Raw genomic sequence first — 23,817 nt, forward strand, 5'->3', positions numbered from 1 at the left:
TGAGGTGATATCAACATTTGGCCTTCTTTAACCCTTTCCTTTGTGTGTGGGTGTGTTCAAGCTTCTCAAGTGCCTGCTCAAGGCTTTTGGTCCCTTTCTTTAACACCACATGGCCACTTGCAACTTTTTTTATCGCTTTGATTGACACCTAAGTTGATTATTTCTTTGGCACTAGTGAGCAATGCCTTCCTGGCTGCGACTTGGTCCTCCAATGCTTGGTCCAGCAGCAAAAACTTCATGGTGGCCCACTAGCAAACATGCCAAAACACACCAACATCTTGTTTGGCTCTTGCCAGCATGACAGGATCGGAGTGGATTGGGCAATGTTGCCCCTTCCAAGTGCTGGTTGCCCACGTGGGCTTCATTTCCCGCTAAAGCTAGCGTAACCGAAAAGCTAGCGTAACCGAAAAATGTCGCGGTTACTGGGGCATTTTGGCACAGCGTGGCACAATTTCAACAAATATTGCGGTTTTGGCACAGCTCGGCACAAAAATACGTAATTGTATCAAACTGGCGCAATTGGCGCTGCAGCTGCTGCACCTCTGGTTTAGCCAAAAACAAAGATGAGTAATATTTAGTTTATTTTAGAAACTTAGAGTTGATATTGTCATTTCCACAAGATGAAGGCTTGAGCGAGTTGATTATGTGTGCTATTCCAGAGTGCACAATCATGATAAGAGGCATTGTAGGATAACCACAATGTGGCACATTATTAACGCAGTAAACCCGCTATGAAGAAAAATTGCTTGAAAAAAAAAACACTGTTAAACAAATAGGCGCATTCTCCAAGTAATATAGGTTCATTTGTAGGGTTGTTAAGAGAAATAACAGCTTTCCATCCCATTGAAGCTTCTCCAAGATGCATTGAGTATCAATAACCTAAACTGAGTGTCAATAAGAGATTTAGTGCTGCTCTTATGTTGTTACCATGCCTATCAACAGAGGTGCATACTTTTAGCACTTCAAAAAAGATTTCCGTGCTTGCCGCTATTATGTCATTCTTCAGGTTTCACAAAAATTTCGAATTTCACTGTCCTGAATTTCACTGTATTAAAATAACACTTGAGGCAGCTCCTTGTCCCCCATCACAGTGGTACAGTAGAACCCCGCTGATACGTTTTTGAAGGGACCATAGGAAATAAACGTAAGAGACGGGAAACGTAAGAGACGAAAAACAGGAAAAACGGCAAAATATTTAGTGGTACAGAATTTCATTTCAATTCTTACGAGCAGCACGAAAATTGGCGCGCTCAGCCGCGATCTAGTCGATGGATAGAAACGCGGAGCTAAGGACGGCCTCATCCACAGAAATGTAATCAACGTATGTGATTTTTTTAACACCAACAGCTGTAGGCATGAAAGAACTAAGCACACGCAATCACGACCAGCGCGGCGAGTCCGACCGCGAACCGCACGCACGACCATGTGAGCTCCAACCAGCTCGAACTCCTCCCGTTCTCCGACAAATAACGATGATGATGAGTCTACGCCAACGCGATGGCAGAAGTGAATGCCAATCTCGAAGGCCTTGCTTTCGCAAGCAATTACGTCATACACGCCATGTTTGCGCAATGCAAATCTCAAAGGCTATGCTTTTGTCTATAGTAAATGCCAATCTCGAAGGCCTTGCTTTCGCGCGCAGTTACGTCATAGACGCCATCTTTGCAATTTGAATCTCGAAGGCCATGCTTTTGTTTGCATCAATTGAAAGATTCTGTTGCTTGCGCCTCTCATGCGGCTAATATTACGGTCAAACGAGGCCAAGCTGCGTGAAAATGCACCATGGCCGCTCTCTTTGGTAGTCACTCGGTCGGCTCCGAGCGCACTTCGCGACGTATCATACGGGAACGGTCCGACAGTTACGACGTAACAGCGGGGTTCCCAATACATTGTATCCTATGGGAGCTATGCCGGGACCGGCGGAAAACGACGTAACAGCCGGGAAAACGCAGCAGTGAGGAACGTAACAGCGGGGTTCTACTGTATAGTCATTACGGTGATCAGTTGTGGTTTCGATAACTGCCACGGCGGTCACATTTCCGATGCAGGCAGAAATGCTAGAGGCCCATGTACTTAGATTCGGGTGCATTTTAAATAACCGCAGTAGTTGAAGTAGTTGACATTTCTGGAGCCCTCTACTATAGCGTGCCTCATAATCACATCATGGTTTTGGCACATAAATCCCCAGCAATTGTTATTACTACAGTTACTTGTCTAGCTTTTACTTTAAAAAGATGCAACGTTGCGTTTGTCTATGAAGAAAAGCGACAAATATAGACAGACCTCGCATGAATTTGTGTCACCGCCGGTCAGCACCTGTGAAAAGCGCAGTGCTTCGGTAGGGTTGTCGCACGAGCATAGCAGTTGATTTGCCCGTAATGGACACACTTGTACACTGATGATCACTAACCTGCAATTGATCGGCTGGAATCCCGTGAATCACGCCCTCGCACACCTGTGACATCAGAGGAACACTGCAAAGTAGAAGCAGTTATGTAAGCCACCTTGAAACGTTGTTAAAAGCATGTTACACGATGCACACCACAGCTCTTCAACAGGCCCAGAGAGCAATTCTGAATGGCATTGCTGAGCATACCAGAGATGTACATATTCCTGCACACATTTTTGAACACTTCATTTATTGCCCTTCATGTAAGAAACGCAGTAATTTGTGAAGTTTTAAAGGTGCCTCTTTACAGAGAAACGGGCAGGACTCCTGTGGCAACAGTCAATGTACACGTTACCTTGTGGTCTTCATCACACAATACATAAGAAAATAACAATCAGTGCTGTAACCTTCTACAATACCAAGAATGACACCTAAGCATGAGAGGAGGCTTGATAGGCCATAAATGATTTGGTCACAAAAAGCCATGTGGCCACAGTGCCTTGAAGCTGTGGCAAGAGACAGTGGTATTATTCACAAAGTCTACTCGATTCTAGTCAATTTTTCATCCTTTTAAGATGCTCAACATCATCATCATTGCCATGGTCCACCTTGTGTTTTACTTTCTGGTGATCCACAACGACCAATATATACAGGACTGAAAGTGGTGGGTGCTGCTGCTATGGGAGAATTTCTAGAAAAAGTAAATTTGATCATTTTCTCTTGCAGTTATCAATGCCTTACTGAAAGTTAATGAAGATAGGGTCAAATTCACACTTTGTCATTTAAAATTGAGTTCTCTAGCGTCTCTTCAAAACTACAAGAATATATTGTAAGCACATTTAACACACTTCATCGGTCTCATTTGTACATAGCCATCATCTTCATCCCTGTTCTTCTTCGTGGTTTTGTGCCGAGGCAGACACTGCAGAATAAACGGTTCTGCCGGCGTTCTCTGGTCCGGTCATCCTGCGTCTTTCACAGTGGTGGAGGTTCGTCAAGATCCCGACGTCCTCCTGCATTCCCATCCTACCTGGAGCTACGATCCGGTCACCGCTTGCGCCCGGCCACCCCTACAGCTATGCCATCGGACCAAACCGCTAGCCCTAACGCTACAACACCGATGTCACTGGCTGCCCGCCCTTCGTCAACTGTAACAGGCCCTCAACGCGAACCACCCGTGTTCGCGGGTCTCCGCGGTGACGTCAATGACTGGCTCGACATTTACAACCGTGTGAGTGCAGTCAATCGGTGGACCGAAGCCGAGAAATTGACTTATGTCCCATTCTATCTCACCGGTGTAACGAAAACATGGTATTTTAATCATGAGACTGACTTCGCTGATTGGTCCACTTTTACCATCAAGCTGCGACAAATCTTCGCATGCTCATCGGGCCGTTCTGAGATCGCGAAACAAAAGCTGGCTGCACGTGTTCAACTCGAACACGAGTCATACATCTCGTACATCGAGGGTGTCTTGGCCCTCTGCCGTCGTGCGAACAGTGAAATGACAGAAGCCGAGCGCGTTCGCCACATCCTCAAAGGAATAGGCACGATCGCGTTCAACACCTTGGCGGTTCACAACCCTACAACAGTAGAAGACATTACTTCGATATGCCAGCGCCTAGAAGAGCTGCAGTCCCTGCGTCTTCAGCAAGACAGCGATCCGCACGTTACACCTCACTCTGATTTACGAGCCCTGATCCGCATCAACATCCGCGAAGAACTTCAAGAACAGGAACAGAGGCAATTCACTGCTGCCTCCACTCCATCGGCACCTTTCGACCTGCGCAACCTTGTGAAGCAAGAGTTGGCAGCCATGACGTCACAGACAGCAACTGTCGCTCCACCAGCACACTCGGTACCCCTATACGCTGATATGGCAGCCATTACGACACCGACAGCATCGGTTGCTCAAACAGCACGTGTGATGCCCATATACGCCGATATTGCTGCAATACCGCCTGCTGCAGTCACATCTGGGCCTACTGACCTTGCCTGTGGCCATTTGGCTTCTGTGGGCAGCAGAGCACCACCTGCACCTGCATATCCTGAGTGGCGTTCATCCCGTCCCGTCTGTTTTTACTGCGGTATACGTGGCCACATCTCCCGTTACTGCCGTCGCCGCCAGCAGGATGAGCGACGAGGTTATGCTGACTTCGAGCGACACCGGATTCGAAGACCCGATCCTTATTGCCCAGATTCCTATCCGTACACGCAGCACCGGTCTCCATCTCTTCCAGCGTCCCTGCGTCAGGATTCCCGTTCCTCTAGACGACGCTCTCCTTCGCCCTACCGCCGCTCTGCATCACTGCTTCGCCCCATCTCCCGCCTTGTTGACCAGCATTTGGAAAACTAAAAATTGCAGTTTTTGGAGGGAAAACTGCATCCTGTCGATTAACAAAATTACCTCCTGTCCGCCCGGCCAATATGTTGTCAGTGACTATTGAAGGTGTTCCTGTGCAAGCTCTTGTTGATACCGGTGCCGCCACTTCTGTTTTGCGTAGTGACTTGTGCTCGCGGCTCCGTAAAGTAAGAACACCTTATGTAGGACCTGTGTTGCGTGGCGCAAATAACGTACAGATTCAACCCGACGGACAGTGTACGGCTCGTGTCTACATTGACGGCATAATAATAATAATAATATCTGGGGTTTTACGTCCCAAAACCAAGATATGATTATGAGAGACGCCGTAGTGGAGGGCTCCGGAAATTTCGACCATCTGGTGTTCTTTAACGTGCACCTAAATCTAAGTACACGGGCCTCTACCATTTCGCCTCCATCGAAATGCGACCGCCGCGGCCGGGATCGAACCCGCAACCTTCGGGTCAGCAGCCGAGCACCGTAACCGCTATACCACCGCGGCGGAATCATTGACGGCATACGTCACCACATCGAGATGATTGTGTTGCCCACGTGCGTTCATGAACTTATCCTCGGCTGGGACTTCCTACATTCTGCCTCCGCCGTTATATCATGTAAAGAGAACGTCGTTCACATCACGGATACATCGGATGCATCTATATCGGACCCGTCGCCCTCGATCTTCAACTCGGCTGTCGCTGGCGTTCTCTGGTCCGGTCATCCTGCATCTTTCAAAATTTACATAGTAGTCTTTTCTGCAGATTGATTCAGGATAGCTTTTGTTATGTGAACCTGGGAACATTGCTTTCACATATTGACCTCGGTAGTCTTCGAATTCTTCAGAATGAAGTTGCTCCTCACCTCCCAGAGCTGAAGTTCAAGCACAAAGTACTTCTCATGTGAAATTTCACTCACCCTACTTCACTTCATCATTTGCTCCAAATACCAGATCAGCTATGGGTGACTGAAGTTTCAAAGCTCTGTTGCTTTAGTGAAGTGCAATTAAATGCTAAGAACCCACAGAGAGGCTACGCAACATTTTAGTGCAATAGCATTTATACACAGTTCAGGTACACTTTTGCAGTCACTGTGCGGCTCTGTATAATATCCAAATCAATAACATTGCCCCGCATGTCTTATGTTCTATGTGCAAGTGAAAGTGTGAGACTGCTCAAGCAGACAGAAAACACGCCAGCTGTCCACTGCGTGAAAGAAGGCCGGCCCTATATAGGCGTCAGAAGTAAAAGCGCAAGCCATTTGAAGCTTCACACCTCCTTAGCCGAGCATGGTAGGGGGAAATTTTACAGAGTGCCAACTTTGTTTAGGTTAGGTTTATATACGTAACGGTGACGAAGTGTCCGACAACAGTTATTTCATGGCGATCAAAGCAACATTTCAAAGAGTTCAGCTGACGGTTGGCAGCATGAAAAACGACAAGCACAGTTGCAAGAACAATGACATCGTAAAGATAGCATAAGCATACTGATAACTTTAAATCTCGTATGAGAGCGCACATCTTTCTTTTAAATGTTGCTGGAGCATTGCAGAGGCCATAGGCCATAGCTCAAAATTGGTAAAGTCAGTCGGGTCCGATAAGGACAGCCTTCTCACGGTCCTTCTCATAAACAGCAATCGGTCAGTATCTTGAATGGAGGCTCATTGATAAAAAATACTGCACACCATGAAGACAATCAGGTGCATCATAGATGCGATGCAAAGAATGTCCTCTTACAAAATCTTGTTTAGGTGTTGGCAGTCGGACAAAAAAACTGCCAAGTGTAGTCCTTTTATTCTTTTAACGAGGACAACAGGTGATGCCCCGGGACTAGCCGAAGGTTCAATGAAGTTTCTTTAGAGCATCTCTGTAATTTCCCACTGCACAATATCCCACTCAGCAGTAGAGATACAAAAGGGGTGTCGATAGAGGGGAGTTTCATCACCACTGTTAATTCAATGATTGGCAGCGGTTGTCTGGAAAAGAGGATGATCGTCAAAGTAAAAAATATCACAATAAGCGATGAGCAGCTGACGAACATCTGCGGCCCGTGTAGGGGTAAGGTCAGCAGTACTCATGTCGAAAGCATTGCCAGACGACAAATCCAGAAGGGAATACTTTCGGACACCATTAGTAGATGAACATAGTGAAGTTCTATTTCCATCTGGATTACTGAACCAGATATTTTCGAGTTGGAAAGAATGTCAATTCGATAATTCAGCTCGAAGTGGATGGATATCCTCAGGAACTTTGTCAGTTTCCGGCTGGCATTCGGCCATATTCCAGCTGGAAAATCATCCATTTCAAGCCGAGTTACATTGCTATAGTTGAATTATCAAGCCGGAAGTATTTCCAGCTGGTAAGATTTCCGGTTCAATAATCCAGCTATAAATGAAACTTTTTTTATCTGAGCAAGCATCAGGAGTGATTGAGGAGATTTCTCACTCATCCAAAGGTGTCGAACAGAGCACCACATATGACGCATAAGTATGTGCATAGAGAATCTAATAATAATTTGTGGGGTTTTACGTGCCTAAACCATGATATGATTATGAGGCACACTGTAGTGGGCTCTGGAAACTTAGACCATCTGGTGTTCTTTAACGTGCAGCCGCATCGGTAGTTGGGCGAGTTGGTAAGGGTTCATGATTATGAAATGGCACAACGAAAAGACATGAAACACTGATGATAATGAAGACATGAAGTCTTTAACGTGCACCGACTTCACACAGGACATGGGCCTCTACCATTCTGCCTTCATCGAAATGCAACCACTGTGGTCGCTATCGAATCCGTGGCATACGGAATGTAAAGTTGCAGGACAGGCAGGTAGAGTTGGCCGCAAGAGTGACAGTACTAGAAATCACAACACTTGGCATAAGAATGATGTCAACAAGAGGTAAAAAAAGTCACATGATCCCTTATGCATTTGCCTAAGACAACTGGAAGGTGAAAGCCACCTTCTTCTTCTCTGTTGATTGCATTGATACCCCTCCCCCGCCTGAAAGCTTTCCACAGCCAACGTGGTTTTGCACTGCCTCCGGGATCAGAGGAACTGGAAGGTTTCTGCACCTCATGTGGTTTTGCAGTGCCTTCGTGATAGGCCCACCTTTAACAAAGCAATGAAGACATGTGATGTGACATCGTGATGACATGACAAATTTTACGTCGTGATGATGTCAATGGGTGATGTCGTCACACGACTTTAACAGCAAAGCTGCTTAAGCTGGCCGTTATTTATGCAGCCTATCAGAAAACTATCACCATCAACGAGTATGTGCCACAGAAGTTGGGCAAATCCTACTACTCACCACTGGCTCACTAAAAGAGAGAGAGAAATACAGAGAAATAATGGGAATAAAGACATAAGATAAAAAGACAGAGAGAGAGTGGGGGAAAAACAGAGAGAGAAAGAAATGAAAAAAAAAGAGAATGATCCAGAGAGAACTAAAGAGAAAGAAAGATAAAAAGAGTGGGAAAGAGAAAGAAATAGCAAGGAAGAAATAGAAAGAAACAGATACAAAATAGACATACAAGAAACAAAGAGAAAGAAAGAGAAGAAGGAAAGAAAAATATGAGAAACAAAGGCCACCCAGCTGTGCCCTTCCTTCAGGCTTGGCACGACTAGTGCGAAGCTGCCATACTAAGGAAAGGCAACGACCGCTGCGAGAAGAGCCCAAAATGATGGAGGCCCTACACAAACGACGTGCCCGTAGATCGATGAGAGGTGCGAATGCTTGGTTCTGGAGTTTGGACATCCGTGTCATGACTAACCTAGCTAAAGCCTAGCAACAACTTAGAAGCAACCAGACTAGACTACAGAATCGCCCAGTTTCGCTGTTTCTAGCCTTGCGCGACATAGTGCAAGCTTCGCCTTTTTTTTTTTTGTTGCATCACTCGTGTACAGTGTTGGCAGTAACGCTTACTGGTAACGCGTTACTTTTCCCGGTAATTTAGTAACATACTCATTACTATTTTGCAACTTTAACGGGTAATGTACTTACGTTTACATTTTTCGGTAATGTGAGATGTCACGTTACTCATTACTTTTTAACCTAATTATCTCCAGAGTCTTACACAGAACTCCTTCGTCTCGTATGCACCACATTCCCAGAGCTATCCTATTGTCAGCGCCCGTCCTCACTCTCGCCCCATGTGTTTGTGTTCTTTAAGCGCTGCATTCTGATGGGTCTGTACCAACGAGCTCGCCTCAACACCCTCTTAAATATCTTGAGGCAAATCGTGTCTTCGGACAGAGAAACCAAATTTTACTATTTAGCGACTCCGCTGCATTCTGAGTTTTGCCCTGAACACAGTGCGCAAGTATTTTCTAGTTGGTGAGCCTTTTGTAGATGGGGAGTATTGCCATTCCCTGGGCCTTGGTGAGCAGGGGTGTGTGTGCTGGTGCAGGTTTGCCCAAGGCTTCGGAACGCCTGTGTTCGCACCAAGATCCTGGCCCATCTGGGCAGAATTCGTGGATGCTCGCACCATCTGATGAGCAAGAATTAAAGTACGAGGCCCAAATCGCCTGGTGCATGTCCTTAATGTTGCCCCTATTGCTTGTGATGGCGACCTCATAATATGTCTGCAGCTTCTGAATCGCAGGCTCTTTTAGCTTCTCCCCTCTTGGCTGTGGCTCCTTGAGTTTGCGAAGAGCAGTCCCGAGGCGCTTTGTTACATGGTTTGTGAAATCCTCTTTTTCAATGTTCACAGCATGACCACAGACATTCGCTTCAACAACTGCCGCGTACGCTTTTGAGTCGCCGTCACTGAGGAACTTATTGAACCACAATGGTGTGTCATAAGTCTGGCTCCTTTGCCAAATACGCACGGCAGCTTCTGCTTCCATAGCGTGGGCCGAACAGTAAATATTTCGCTCACAGACAGGGCCATGAAACGCTTGTCAAATTTCTTGCTCTTCATCTGACAGAGCCTTGTGCAGACTGCAGGCTAGGCAGACGTTAGACAGGACTTCGAAGTCCAAACAAAGTCCAGTGTCAAGGGACACAACTGTGCCAGTGCCATTGTGGCTTTTGTGACCGCGTTTCTGCCACGTACCATCGTACATTATGGCAATGTCGTCCCTACCAACTTCACTCATTGTGAGTTCCCTAGACCTCGCAAGATTTGCAGAGATGGCATCCATTGCCACATCACGGACGTTCCGGCTGATGGCTATGAAGGACTTGTGGTGCAGTGGCTTTTGCAAGCCAAGAATTCCCGCAAATCGGACCAGCTGCTCGTAGCCCATCCCGACAGAGTGCACCGCCACAACAGCTTTCACATTGACAGCGTAGCTATCACGCGAGCTCCTGCTGTCGTAGGTTCTGCTTGCGAACGGTCCGTCACCCGCCGCGTTCACGCTATCCTCCCCGCTCGAAGAAATTCTCCGGGATGTATACGTCGCTGAAAGAATAGTTTCGGGGCACTCACTGTTCGTGCAGTGTTGCTCCGCAAACGACGCAAGTCCTTTCCGCTTGTCAGCTGGTTCCCGGATGCATAATCCCGAACAGCGACACGTTGGACACACTGCGCCGCTCACCAGAATGTTCAACGATGTTGTGTCAGCGATCAATGAAGACTCGTCATCCCAGTGATCTTTCTTCATCGTCGAAGAGTCCGACTTTTTTTTTGGAGGCACTGACGCACTCGAACGCCGCGGCAAACTCGTCGGATGCATCGGCACCGCTGTCGCTAGGCCTGGTGGCAGCAGACGCCCTTGCCGTCAGGCGAGTGTTCGGCTTCGATTTGCGCCGGTGTCCTCAAAATTTGTTCACCGAGCAATACTTCACTGGCCGGTGAGCGTGCTTGCTATGGCTTTCTTCGTCCATAATGAAGTTAAAAACACGAGAGAACCGTTTTTCAGCTGCGCAGCTCGATGAGACACGGACCCTGCAAGTAGGCTTCACAACACACAAGGCACGCAGCAGCCAATGGCGGTTCCCGATCCGTACTATGGTAAGCGGTCGGAAAGACTGCCGCTCAGTCGTCCCAAAGAATTACGTCATCGCCACCATCTTGAAAATGGGCCTCCAACCAGAAGTGCGATAACTGAAGGCGAAATTGGCGCTAGAGTCAATGGCGAGTCAAAATGAAAGCAGCCAATGGCAGCCTGCCTCCAGTGCTGGCAAAACCAGTGCGCCCCGCGCCGGCCGCGCGTGTGCCGCAACGCTAGTTTTGAATTTCTTGAAAGTTCCGTTTTAGCATGAAGCGAGCATTGAGCGCGGGCACCAGGCTGGCCGTGCAGGCAAGCTATGCTTGGGGGACACCCACAAGTATCCCGTTGAGGTTGACGGGTCATTGTTCGCTCTTATTTGAGTGGTCGTTATAGTCAGCCGTGCTCCGCCGCCGCCACATCGGAGCCCGTCCTAGTCGCCGGCCTTGATGTGAAGTTTCATGATGTTCCGTTACATGAAGCGACTGTTGGCCGGCATGTGCAGTTTTTGCGGTGTTTGCGTGTTATGCACTCTTGCCGCCGTGATGGTTAACGGCACACACCACTCGTACATCATGCAGCGGTGCACGGATACTCCAAGATGGAGTTCCGCAATATTCTTCCATGATCCAAAAAACTATAGATGGCTTGCACAGACGTCACTGAAAGCACCGTGTTGGAGCACCAGCATGTGGGGACGCGACGTTTCCGATGTCACATTCGTGTTATCAAAACATCACACGCACGTTCTTTCAACATGAGAGTCTGTCTGTCGTTCTTCTTCTCCGTCCCGTGTTTAGCGCTGTTTGCTCTCGCCTTAATCATGTACCAACCAGCCCAGTTAAGCACACTCCTGCACGTTCTTTCATTCTTCATGCACAGGGACGTTCCTGCCGTGTCGTTTTCGCGTAAACACAACTTGTTTGTCGTCAAAGCCGCCATCGTGGAGTCCCAGTTCCATTCAGAAGCTGCATCCATGACGTCACGTGCAAGCCATCTATAGGTGAGTATGCAGTTTGCGTTCGCAGCCACACACACATAATAGCTTCATTGCAGTTGGGCAACAGTTGTTTTTAAACATGGCTGAATCGTGAAGAGCACGATGTTGCACTTAATATCGTTGTACCAAGAAGCAGCGAAAATAAAGCACTTTAGACTCATAGTTTAACTTTTGTGTCTCTGACATGACTGCGTCCTTGGAAGCGCTTTTTGCATTTTTTTGCCTGTTCATAACTCGCCTTCATTTAAATACGCGTTTCTGAGTCTCTGTGTATCTCAACTTGCACTATACCGAGACGACGAAACTATGTTTGCGTGATGCGACCGCGTAATTTGTCTCGTTGGAATTCATAGTTTGCAACTGCTTTTCTGCAGGACGTAAACGTTTTCTGAGTTATCGAGAAGGCTGCAAGTGATGCGTTTGCCCAAGTAAGGGTTAACAACTATAGAATCTGCTCTCTGCGAAGTCTCGATCCGCAACTTCAAGTGCACCAGCTTTCTACTCTGCCCCCAGTGCTTTCTTTTGGTGCGTGAATGTTCATTATATGTACTTACAGCTGAAAAAATACTCTTTGTGTTTATGTATTATCTCTGTTTTACCTATAGAAAAACCGTTCGAAGAACCTTCATGTGTAGACATGAGAGTTGTTTTTTCTGGTGAGCCTTGAGTATTGCAAGTGTCCTATATGCAGAATTTTATTGTTTGCGTTTATCTCAATGAAGTGCTCAGTGTACACGGCATGACATTCTCACTTCAGTGACGTTATCGTACAGCTATGCATTGTATTCGCGGTGAAAGAAAAGCTGTGTAGTAGACTTATTTCACCTGGCCATTGAGTAATATGCGTTTCTTTGACTGTTACGTGTGCTGCTGCATAAATGGACCATCGCCTTCATGCCGTTGCCGCCAGCTGTCAAGTAGTGGTCAAGTCCCAAATAATGTGTATTTCTCTTTTTAGTGCGATGTACTGCTTACTCTGCTAAATCTGCTTTTTCATCTTGTTTATCAGTAGTGAAGGTGTCCAGCATTCCATGTATCTTTGTGCAACATCTGAGCATATATATATATATATATATATATATATATATATATATATATATATATATATAGTTGTTTTGTGTTTCGTATTAGTACAGCGGTTAATAAGTAGTTCATCGCATTATTATTCCATATTTAGGTATTTTGTGCATCTTTATTGTCTTTGCCATGCACTGACATTTCACCTACATTTCTTTAAATTTCATGACTCTGTCACATCAGAAGCTCCTGTGCACTTTGGTCAGTATTGTACTTGTAGTGAAGAAGACGAGTGCCCTTCGGAAAGGCAGGGGGTACCACTCAGGTGGAAAAGAAGAGGACGTTTGGTTGGCTCGGTGCTTAGGCTGGTTCCACCATTACCGCGTAACTTGTCGTGACTGTTCATTTCTATTATAAACAAGTGCTGCTCCTAAACGCCTTGTTTTATGCTAAAAAAAAATCGTGTTACTTATATGTGTATACGTCAAAGGGCCTACATATTTCAGTGTGTTTGATTTTTAATTTCCAATTTCTGAACATTACAATGAAATTTTGTGCTATTTAATCATGGACACACTGTGCATTCTTTCCTTCTGTTCTTCTCCTGAACTTGTATCGTGCCCCATTATTAGCAAATCTTTTAAGAGTTTCGGAAAGGGAGCAATAAAACGAAGTCACAGATATGTTGTGGGTGGAAGTCGTCCCTTGTGCTCTGGATCATGCAGGCTGCGTGCATTCAAACGCACTGCGCACCACGAGCGGACAGAAAAACATGAATGCGCGACCAAGCACAGCACGCGCGCACGCGAGGAAAAAAAAAAAAAAGACGCGCCACGCACACGAAAAAAAGAGATTACACCATCTTCCCGAGGGGAACCATGGGGTGATCTGTGAGGTTGTTGTCGAACCAAAGTCTGTCACACACACCTTGCAACTGTGTCCGAAGCTCCGGTCCAGGAAGTCACGTTTGAAGCGAGCGTCGGGCTGCGCGCGCTGCTTGGCTCGCGCCGCCGCTTTCGCGGCGCGCTCGCGGGCGCGTGCAGCATCGGGATCAGCCTCTCGTCGTTGACGTTTACGCGCGGCTTCCCGTTCTCGAAAGTCTGGCTGCACCGCTCGCTTCGTACGTTTACGTTGAACATCACGGTCCCGAACCTCACGTTTCGCTGCTCGACGTTCACGTTCCAACGCTGCTTCACGTGCTCGAAACTCAGGATCCGCTGCTCGACGTTGACGCTTCCAAGCTGCTTCGCGCTGACGAAATTCAGGGTCCGCCGCCCGCTTCAAGCGCTTGCGTTCAGCGTCGCGTGCCCTTCGCTTCGCAGCTTTGTCTTGAGTGGACGTAATTGGGCTGATGCTGACGTGTGCTTGCGTCAGCCCACTCACTGACGGGACTATTGCTTCCATCACACTTCATCGGATGCATCAACGGAGGTCAACCGAAGCAAGCGCTGCACTGAACGCGCGCAGCGCTCTACCAGGCCCCGGAAAGTCTCAAGTTCCAGCGATCGCCGCAGAGGGCGAAAAAATCAACCGCCGCGCATGCCGCGGCGAGTTCCGGCTTCAATCATCGGGAGTGGATCTACTAATCTCTGCGTTAGGGTCGCATGGGCGCCGCCATTCGAGCTAGTAGTACAGTGTTCTAGAAGTTTATAGTGCGCTCACTGAGCGGCGGAGCGTGACGCACTTCATGTCGCCGCCGACAGGCGGCGCGGCTCACAGCGTCACCTTAAGGTCCCTTTACGTCACCTGAAACTTTCCGGCGGGTTGCAGGGCGCGGATAGCGCGCGTTGTTGTTTTGCGCGCAAGAAAAGTCAATCTTACGGTGCGCAACTCACGGAAGTTCTTTTGATGCAAGTTTTCTGTGTGTTGTGAAATAAGTTACTGTCGTTGTGACTGATTTACGGAGGGCGAGCGATGTTTTAAGCGGCTATTGCATAAATGAATATTCCTCCATGCAGCCGCTGCAATAACAGGGTGTGTAGTTGGGGGCGTTCGTTTTTTTTTTTTTTTTTGTCCTGCTGATCGATACGATTTTCAATGCACTTTCGCCACTGTAGCTATCATAGCGACTTCACTCCCGCCTTTCGAGCCCCACTATGCCGAATATAAACAACGCCTCATTTTTTAAATTTTTTCGCGTATATATGATCTAGCTGGTCTGTGTAACTAACCCACTTAATGTTCTTTTTTTTTTTTCGCGAATCAATAATGGGGGAATCACTCGGCTTCGTAATAAATGTATCCGCACCGTACGCTTAAAATTTTTTTAACTGCAGACGTAGATCGTACAAGGTTACCAAAACTTTTTATTGCACCTTGGAATTGCACCAGCGCGAATAAAACAGGACACGAAGAAACACTCGACAGTGTCACGCACTGACATACTGATTATATGTACACAAAACCCTGCCTATGTATGCGCAAATGTTTGCCATATCACAATATGAATTATCAATGCCGAAAATGTCACTCGTGGTCGAACAATAAACAGATGCAACAAACGTGTATGAACATCTGCTAGTCGACTACGAAAATGAAAAATAAAGGACAGCAAGAAACGCCGGCGATGTTTGCAGTCGACAGCCGACGACAACGTCGATCTACCAGGAACTGGGGCATCCCAAAGAGAGCCCAATCCCTTTGGACCTCCATCGCTTCCTAATGAGAGCTACTTCATCCGTCAGTATAGTTCAGTGCTTAGGACTTCGATAGCGAAACAAGCAGCGATGTACCAGCGTTCTTTAGTATTTTTTTTTTAGAAGTACTACCCTAACCCCCCCCCCCCCCCCCCTTTTTTTTTACTAAAGCACGAGTATGGTTTTGTTGTCACCACCCTCGCGCGTTTTCTTGCTTTTATTGCTGTCACACTTGACTCTGCGGTCACTCCTAGCTTCGTTGGGTCCAGCTGTTTTTTGTTGTCAAACGCAGCCCCAGAAATTTCTCTGCACGTACGCTGCATGCTCTATGTGCACGACCGCCTGAGGCTGTAAAAAAGCGCGTCCCTCCCGTCCAGATGCAGCGGCGGGCCGTCTTTGAGACAGTTGCGATTTGGGGATAGACACAGATGCCGATCCTTCAGAAAAACAAGCATATATAAGTGCAGTAAAGCGGCACGGGGGGTGCCGACAAAGGTCCTTCAAACGTATGAACGGCGTGAACATGCGCTGCAGGGCACACACAAATGGAAACAGTATAGCTTCAACTACTTGGGTCAGTTAAAAAAAAGAATAAAATGCTCGACTCCCTCCCCTCCTCATTTTTTTTTTTTGTGATCTCTTTTTGTGTCATTGTGGTGGCCCTCTCCCCGCCACCAACCCTGCGTTTGTTGATACCCCCGCAACTACAGCGTAACCAGCCTAACCATGAGCCTAACCCCCACCGACCAAGGGGACGCGCTCCACACCCCGCAAGAGTTTTCAGGAGAAACTGGCGGCAGCGCCCCTGGCGGGCGCTCAAGCTGTCGACGCGGAGAGGGCCGCGGCGGCGCGGCGCAGGGATACGGCAGTGAGCCCACTGCCCCATTCTAGTACACTGTACTAGTAGGGAGACGTTTTCACAACTCGCCCGTCTAGGGCGGGGCTACTGCTCCGCGACGTCATGTGTCACGTTCGAGGCAGTTTTTTTTTTTCTCTCTATTTTTTTGTTTCTTTTTTTAGGTAGGGGGGGAGGAGGCGCGCGCGCTCGCCGCCCTCTCCCTGTCCCACCGGTCCCGACCAAGTTTGACTGGTTTGGCGCGAGTGATTCCGAAACCACTCATCCTGCTGTTTGCTTTTCAGCGTAGTGCGATCGAATCTGCGTGTCGACGATGAGCAATAGTGTTGATGTTCAGGAGCCTATTTTCAGAAGGCACTTGCAGGACTTAAAGCATGAAGATGGCATTTGGTCTGGATACCTAAAATCGGAAGAAGAGCTGAAACAACTGGAACGATCGCTGGCTGCTGCCAACCTGAAATTTGCTGTTTGTTCATCACGCAGAAAGGCAGTTGAGTTATCTGACTTGTGACGGCGATTCCTACCGCTGTCACATTAGGAAACTCTGAGCGCGGCTGCACGATCATTTAATTTCAATCTCCATTCACTTTCTTTTTGACTTGAATTTACCTGATACGATTTATTGAAATATTTGGGAGGGTTGGACGCGGCTCTCCCGTATTGCTCGGGATACTCCTGACTTCTTGCCAGTCGTCCCGATCGCGCGGGCACGGCCGTAAATAAATCTACTAATAGATTTAACAACCCCAAGTCCACCGCAAAACAAAAATAACGGAGCACATCGCGGCAATAAAAATGTTCTGACTTTAATTGAGAAGCAAAATCGCCGCTGAACCCTCCCCACTATCCACTGATAGGAGGAGAGAATGCCGAGTTTGTGTGTGGGTACTGGTATTAACTGTTTGGCATATCTTTATCTATCAATGTATGTACTCGCTATATTGTCACTCTGCAGCATACGCAAAGTTAGCTTCGCCGCCTTACAATGATACATGTGGTGAAGCGTGCTGAGGGAAAGGCACTTGTTTTCGCGGATCATAGCATAGTTATTGATTACAGATACACGCGCTGTAATTAGGAGTACCGGTGTGGTCACCGACGTCTAAAAAATTTACTGCCAAGCATGAGTATGCGCAAAGTTCTCTATTAGGGGAAGCGAAGTTTCACCGTGCGTATTCTTTTTTGTTGGTGATGTCATATAATTAAAAGGACGTTTTTAAAACCATGAATTGTAAAATATTGGAACGATAAAGAGCAACAGCACGACTACGATTGGAGAAAGGATACACAGGGCGCTCTCTTTGAGCACTCCCTTCAACCGTTGTTGTACGTGCGTCACTTTACCATTTAGCTCGCAGCCAGACACTATAGTTGTAAAGTACGCTTGTAGGAACCTTCCGAGAAATGAGAAATCAATCGAAGTTATCTTTTTTTTACCTGCATCGAGAGTGTGTCATAATAGCCATGTCATGATGTCTTCACTTGGTCACATGACTGAGTATTCATATTCACGACGGACCTCTGAGCCAATTAAGCAATGCCGTTGCATTATTAAAAGCGTGAAGCGAACATTCAGTAAGTTACGCATTATGAGCTAGGTGTAGTGAAGTGCCATGTCGAGTTTCATAAAAAGAGAAAGCTAATGCACTTATATGCTTTTCTTCGCAGGTAAAGTTGTGTTCGGCACAGTAAACGGCGGTGTTCCAATTCATTTGGACCTTGTGCTCTTCAGAGTGCTTGGGGATGCAACAAAACAGTGCATCTTCGGAGAAGAGTACTACAAAAGTCTGATGCACAGCACAAAGTTTGTATCTTGAAACAGAAAAAAAAAAAGAAAAAAAAGACAAAAGCATTGCAAATATAATATTATGGCTTGGTTTTTTTTCAGGCATTCATTGCCTATATTACCGAATAATAAAATATCAGATTGTGAAATGTACAGTGAAAGCTGGATGTATGTTATTGAAAAGGCCATAATCAATATATAGGCCCTGGATTTGCACCATATTATGGCTTTATTTGAACCAGTTTCTATTGCTCGGTGTAAATAGGTGATTAAGAAATATATTGTAAGCATAAGCCCTTGGACCTCCACTACCAATCATTCCTTTATTACCTTGTACAGAAAGACATCAACTGCAGGCTGGCAAGCCATCAAAAAGAAAAGAATGCAGCTGCAGGGAACTAAAAAGAAAGGATGTCGAGCCGTAATGAACTTCAAGTACATTGAACTGTATCCCAAAAGCAAGGTAGGTTATAAATGTGGTGACTTTTTAAAGTGTAAGCATGTATTTGCACGTCCATGAGCTGGCATGATATGTCCTCATGATGTCTAGCTGAGGCAAATATATATTTGAAACTAAGGACTTTTTTCCTAGGTCGAGCTGCCCCAGCCATGTGGACGGATAAAAACGAATAACATGAAGGCCAACACAGCGAGGGAAGGTCTCCGACGTGGGGAAAGTATTGATACTGAGAAAAGAATATATATAGCAATTTCGGACGTTTGTGTGCATACCAACCATGGAACCATGGTTTTGGTGAAATTGAAGCATTCAGCCAAACTGTCGACAAAGATGTACTACTGCGTATCCATGACCTTGTGCGAGAGGGCATGACATCTGTGTCGGACATAGATAAATGTCTGCGGTACTATGTGCATGATGTGCTTTTTGCCGAAAAAGAAAAACCGAACAGCAACAGCAGGGCATACTTCCCAACACATGCAGACATCAACAATCATGTGCAAGCTGCACTTAAGAAAGGCCGGCTCAATAGAGTTGACCAAGAAAATGCTGCTATTTTAAGCAAAAAGATTAGGACAGAGCAGCCACAAATGCACGTCTTTTATAGACCACATGCAGCAGGAAGCTCTGAGAAAGCTTGCATTGTCACTGGCAATGTCGAAGAGATGGTGGCCAGTGAATGTGAACAGACACTTCTTCTCTGTTATCAGAGATGATTGCCAAGTATGGCACTTCTGTTGTCTGCTTGGATGCCACGCATAAAACTAGTGATTATGCTTTACCGTTGTTTCTTCTTGTTGTAAAAACACCAGTGGGATACACGACGATAGGAGTGTTCATTGTGTAGTTCGAGACTTCATATTGTATTGCAGGGGCTCTGAACATCTTTAAAGAGTGGTCTGGTGGCATTTCTCCGCAGTACTGGATGGTTGATTTCAGTCAAGCCGAAATAGGTGCGATACATGAGGCATTTCAGAACAGTCGCATATCTTTACGTATAGACTTTCACAGACTCCAGGCGTGGAATAGATTGCTTCGTCGGACAGAAAATAATGTTGAACATCCAAATGATGTCTTGGATCTCATGAAGCAGGTTGCCAATTCACAAAGTGAGGAGCGTTTTGAAAAGGCCAAGGAGGACCTTTTTAACTCTGTCCACTGGAAGAATGAGAAGCTTCAAAATTATTTTGAAACTGTGTGGCTGCCCAGTCAGAGAGCTCTGGGTAGCCTTTTACCGTCTAGGTTTCGACGTAGTGCTGAGCACCAACAATGGCACAGAGGCTCAGAACTAAGTGCTTAAAACACAGTACACCAAAAGTGCTAGTGGGAAACGATCACTGATTCCTCTGATAAATGTTCTTGATTTCAACTATCTACCTCACAATGAAAAAAAAGTATCATCAAGTAACCATGAAACAATCCGCACTTTATAGACAGTGGAATGAAAATGTTCCGTCATATCTGCATGGCAGGCCTCACAGTTTTGTAAAACACATGTTGATATGAATGCTGTGGAGTACACACTTGCTGACATAGAGGAGCTCTGTGTCAAAGGAACATTTGCAGTTCGTTCTGAAAGTTGCAGTGTAGACAAGCACACAGTTGACTTCAACACATCATGCTTCAGCTGCTTGGATTTTGCAAAGAGCAAGTATCTCTGCAAGCACTTCTGTGCTGTTTTTGACCGTGTTGAAGGGTGGTCCTTTCTATCTTTGCCACAAGGTTACCTTGATGGGCCACAGATGACATTGCAGCATTCAGGAATAGAACCATGCATTGAACAGAGTGACAATGATGTCGCCTCTCCAGCAGTGCTCACCATAGGTCGGCAAAAAATGTGGAGCTCACTCAGACTCACACATGAAAAATATTTTGCCCTTCGAGCTCACTCGGACTCAGACTCACAAACATTTTCCTCAGCAGGACTAACTCGGACTCAAGACTCACTGAAGTTTTTCTCAGCCGGACTCACTCGGACTCAAACTCACCAATTTATTACTCACTCGGACTCACTCAGACTCACGGCTCTATCTGAGTCTGAATGAGTCTGAGTGAATCGACTCATGAGTCCATTAGCGTATAATTGGCTTTGTCAACCATGGTGTCAATGCTCTTTCAGAGCAATATCTCGCATAATTGGTGCTCTACTTGGCGTCTTTTGGTCACGTACCTTCAAATATGGGTTATCAGTGGTTGCAATCCAGTAAGGATATTTTTATTGAAAGGCATGACTCACATGAAATATTTTTATCAAGAACTTCCTGTGAAAGAGTTTCCGGGGGCAGGTCTTGGAACCTCCCCCCCCCCTGTAAATCACGTCTCTGATCAATAAATATTGATCTGGCGTATGAATTCTAGTTCTTGGAAGTATGTGTGAGTCGATGGGAATATAAACGTGAGCCGACATAAGGCTGATAGTAATGCTTAAGTGGTGTAGATAGAACGATAGGTCGGCAAAAAGGTGTGGAGCTCAATCAGACTCACTCAAGAAATATATTTGGCGCTTAGAGCTCACTCGGACTCAGACTCACCAACGCTTTCCTCAACCGGACTCACTCGGACTCAGACTCGCTAAAATTTTTCTCAACAGGACTCACTCGAACTCAAGCTCACCAAAATATTACTCGCCCGGACTCACTCAGACTCAGACTCACGGCTCGATCAGAGTCTGAGTGAGCCTGAGTGAGTCGACTCATGAGTGAGTTTGCCGACCTATGGTGCTCACCGAGTCTGAACTTACTCAAACAAATCACAAGAAAATATTTCGCAAATGCAAAAGGATATTAGAGCACAGTGGGACAAATGTAATTCAATTCTTCATTACTGTGAGGAGGTTGAAGCGTTGGATAGAGGGAAGAGCTTTCTCAAGTCCAGCTTTACTGTTTTGGCAAATGCTGTGCCACAGACCTCTGGATTGCAAATTAGGGGCTCTCCGACAAAGGGTTGTTCATCTTTAAAGCCACTGCCAAAACGGAGAAGGCGTTGCTTACCTCAGAGGAATTATTTTTAGTTAATGTCACCATGCTTAATAGAGTAGATAAAATAAACTATCAGAATTTTTGTATGCCGGGAGGGCTCATGGCACTGTAACTTCAGAGAAATTATTTTTAGTTAATGTCACATTGCTTAATAGAGTAGATGAAGTGCCCCTTTTGCACTCCCCTGCCAACGCCCATGATAAGGGCACAATGAGTTGAAAGAAAGCCAAGATATAGATGAGATCATGAGGGCAGTGTTCTTGTGGTCTGGTGGCCAGCAATGGTGGCCAGCAAACAGTGGTCTGGTGGCCAGCAATGGTCACCTGCGCCGTGCTCATTCCGACGACAGGAGGTGCGTGACAGTCAGCAACACACACTGTGCAAGGCACGGCAGGTGCGAGTATTTTTCCAAGTCTTTGGTGAAGGCTAGAACTTGTCACATACAGCTGGACTACGGTCTTGATCGGGGACCTAACAGGCCATACACCTCAACGTTCAAAAAGCTTCCACAGCCAGGCACATTGAAGAGGCCGGGTTGTTGATGCATGTGCCGATACAGCTTTCATCCAGCCCCCTTTTTTCACACTGTATTCCATCGGCTGAAATAATGTGCCATATCTGGGAAAAGCAAGTGCAACATGGACGGCAGCCCCCACTTTTGCCTCCAATTCAGGGGGTGTTATGAGCAGGGCAACCCCCTAGGTGTTCCTCTATATGTGCCCATCATGTACCACATTTTCTTGCGCACAGCCCACTACCCCTACCACAAATTGTGGAAAAATAGTATTAAAAAAAAAAAAGATCCTTGCACACTGCTGTGAAGCTGCCTTTCTTGCATTACCATGAAGCGGTACCATGAAGCCAACTTGCACACTGAAAAACTTGTGTATAACCCACACCCTGACTTTAGCTCCCAAATTTCCGCATATTTTTGTGGGTTACACACGAGAAAATATGGTATATTCAATGGTCCTAGGAACATGTGAGCCCATTCTCGCAGAATGTGCGTGCCCTCAAATTTACAGAACTCACCGAATCTTCTGCAGTGTTGTCATTGGAATCCGCGTTAGCCGCCAAGTCGCACTGCTCTTCGATCGGGTACAGCGTCGGCACTGCACCGTTTTTCAGACACTTCCTGACGATCGTGCTGCAGCCACGCGGTCGCTGGAACCTGAAGCAGCTAACTGTGAAGTGCAGCGAGCACACAAGGCTCATCTCGCCGGTCGGTGGGTTCCAGTCACATGTTCGACCACAGGGACACCCGCGCACAAAGTCAATCCAAGCCTGGCGCTGAGATGGCTCGGTAGGCAAGGGGTACAGGATGCTGCTAGGTGCTACCCGTGAGTGGCAGATGGGCACGACGCACTGTGGAGCTCTTGGAATAGCAGGACCTGCAATGCTGTTCCAATGGATGCACGATATATATAAGAACTGTGGCAATTCTGCACAAGTCACATCAGTTCCTAGACACTTTTGCTCTTGTTGAATACTGGGGCTTTAGAGCACACAAATTGGCAAGCTGGTGCTATCCAAACATGAATGACAGCTTGGCAAAGCAATGGCACTGATTGCAAGCATGACAACACAGGCAAGTGCCTTACATTACCTGCTAATTTGTGCTTTCTTTTCTAGATTAACCCTTTCAGACACCACCTATGAACTGTCACCATCTATGAACTGTCTGTAAATGCGTCAAATCGATACAGTGCTATTTCAAGGCACTCGATATTCTATTGTAACAAAATAATCTCATAATACGCTAATTTATGTATGTTATAGTGATTATTCTCAATTAAATTGTAATTAAATATCTATCCATTCTGAAGCCATTCATGCCTTGTTTTTGCATAAATAGAATCAAATCTCAGGCTAGAAATATAGTGCAAATTCGTTTCCAGTTATGTCAATTTTGAGCAAAGAAAAATTACACTTTAGATGTGGCTAGCGGGAAGCCGCATGTCAAACGACTGGTTGAACGTGGAAGTGCCTTCAGCAAAGTAATCGTATGCAACAGTACACTGCAAAATGAAGTTAACTGAAGACAAGTTTATTATGCAGGGGCTTAAGTTCATCCAAAGCTCAATGTATCTGGCTCTTCCTTAGCCACTAGTTGATACAACTAGAAAAAACAAGTGGTGTACACAATTGTGTACATAGCATGTCAAAGGGTTAAAGCAATTATTGATGTAGGTAGACAGCACAGCTACAATAGCAGTCTGTCATTCTCCAATTGCTTCTGCTCACTCTTTGGCAGTTTTGTTGGTGTGTTTCAACACAATGAATTATCTGCTTTGTTGCTGCAGTTGCGATCATTCGACCACATCTTTGTCGGTTGACTCCCGTGTCACCGAGCATGTTGTTGTTAGTGCATTAAGGTACTTTGACTGTATGCAGAGGCTATTT

At 46.3% G+C, this 23,817-nt stretch overlaps 1 protein-coding gene across 5 annotated transcripts in view; it reads right to left on the reverse strand.

Moving 5' to 3' along the window:
• The window catches only part of LOC119399306 (THAP domain-containing protein 10-like), a 50,995-nt gene that overhangs the window by 14,499 nt on the left and 12,679 nt on the right, over nucleotides 1-23,817 (reverse strand). The window contains exons 2-4 of one of the 5 annotated variants that reach the window (XM_049417638.1): nucleotides 22,447-22,813; nucleotides 2,411-2,474; nucleotides 2,284-2,316 (exon numbers count right to left, since the gene is read on the reverse strand). In XM_049417638.1, coding sequence (XP_049273595.1) covers nucleotides 2,300-2,316; nucleotides 2,411-2,474; nucleotides 22,447-22,813 — 448 coding nt within the window. In that variant the 3' untranslated portion in view covers nucleotides 2,284-2,299. Of the gene's footprint in view, nucleotides 1-2,283; nucleotides 2,317-2,410; nucleotides 2,475-13,625; nucleotides 14,169-22,446; nucleotides 22,814-23,817 lie in introns of those variants that run through there. The other 4 variants (XM_049417640.1, XM_037666117.2, XM_037666119.2 and 1 more) reach the window with 4 other exon arrangements.

Source organism: Rhipicephalus sanguineus, chromosome 7 (assembly GCF_013339695.2).
Source record: "Rhipicephalus sanguineus isolate Rsan-2018 chromosome 7, BIME_Rsan_1.4, whole genome shotgun sequence".
Classification (NCBI taxonomy): Eukaryota; Metazoa; Arthropoda; class Arachnida; order Ixodida; family Ixodidae; genus Rhipicephalus; species Rhipicephalus sanguineus.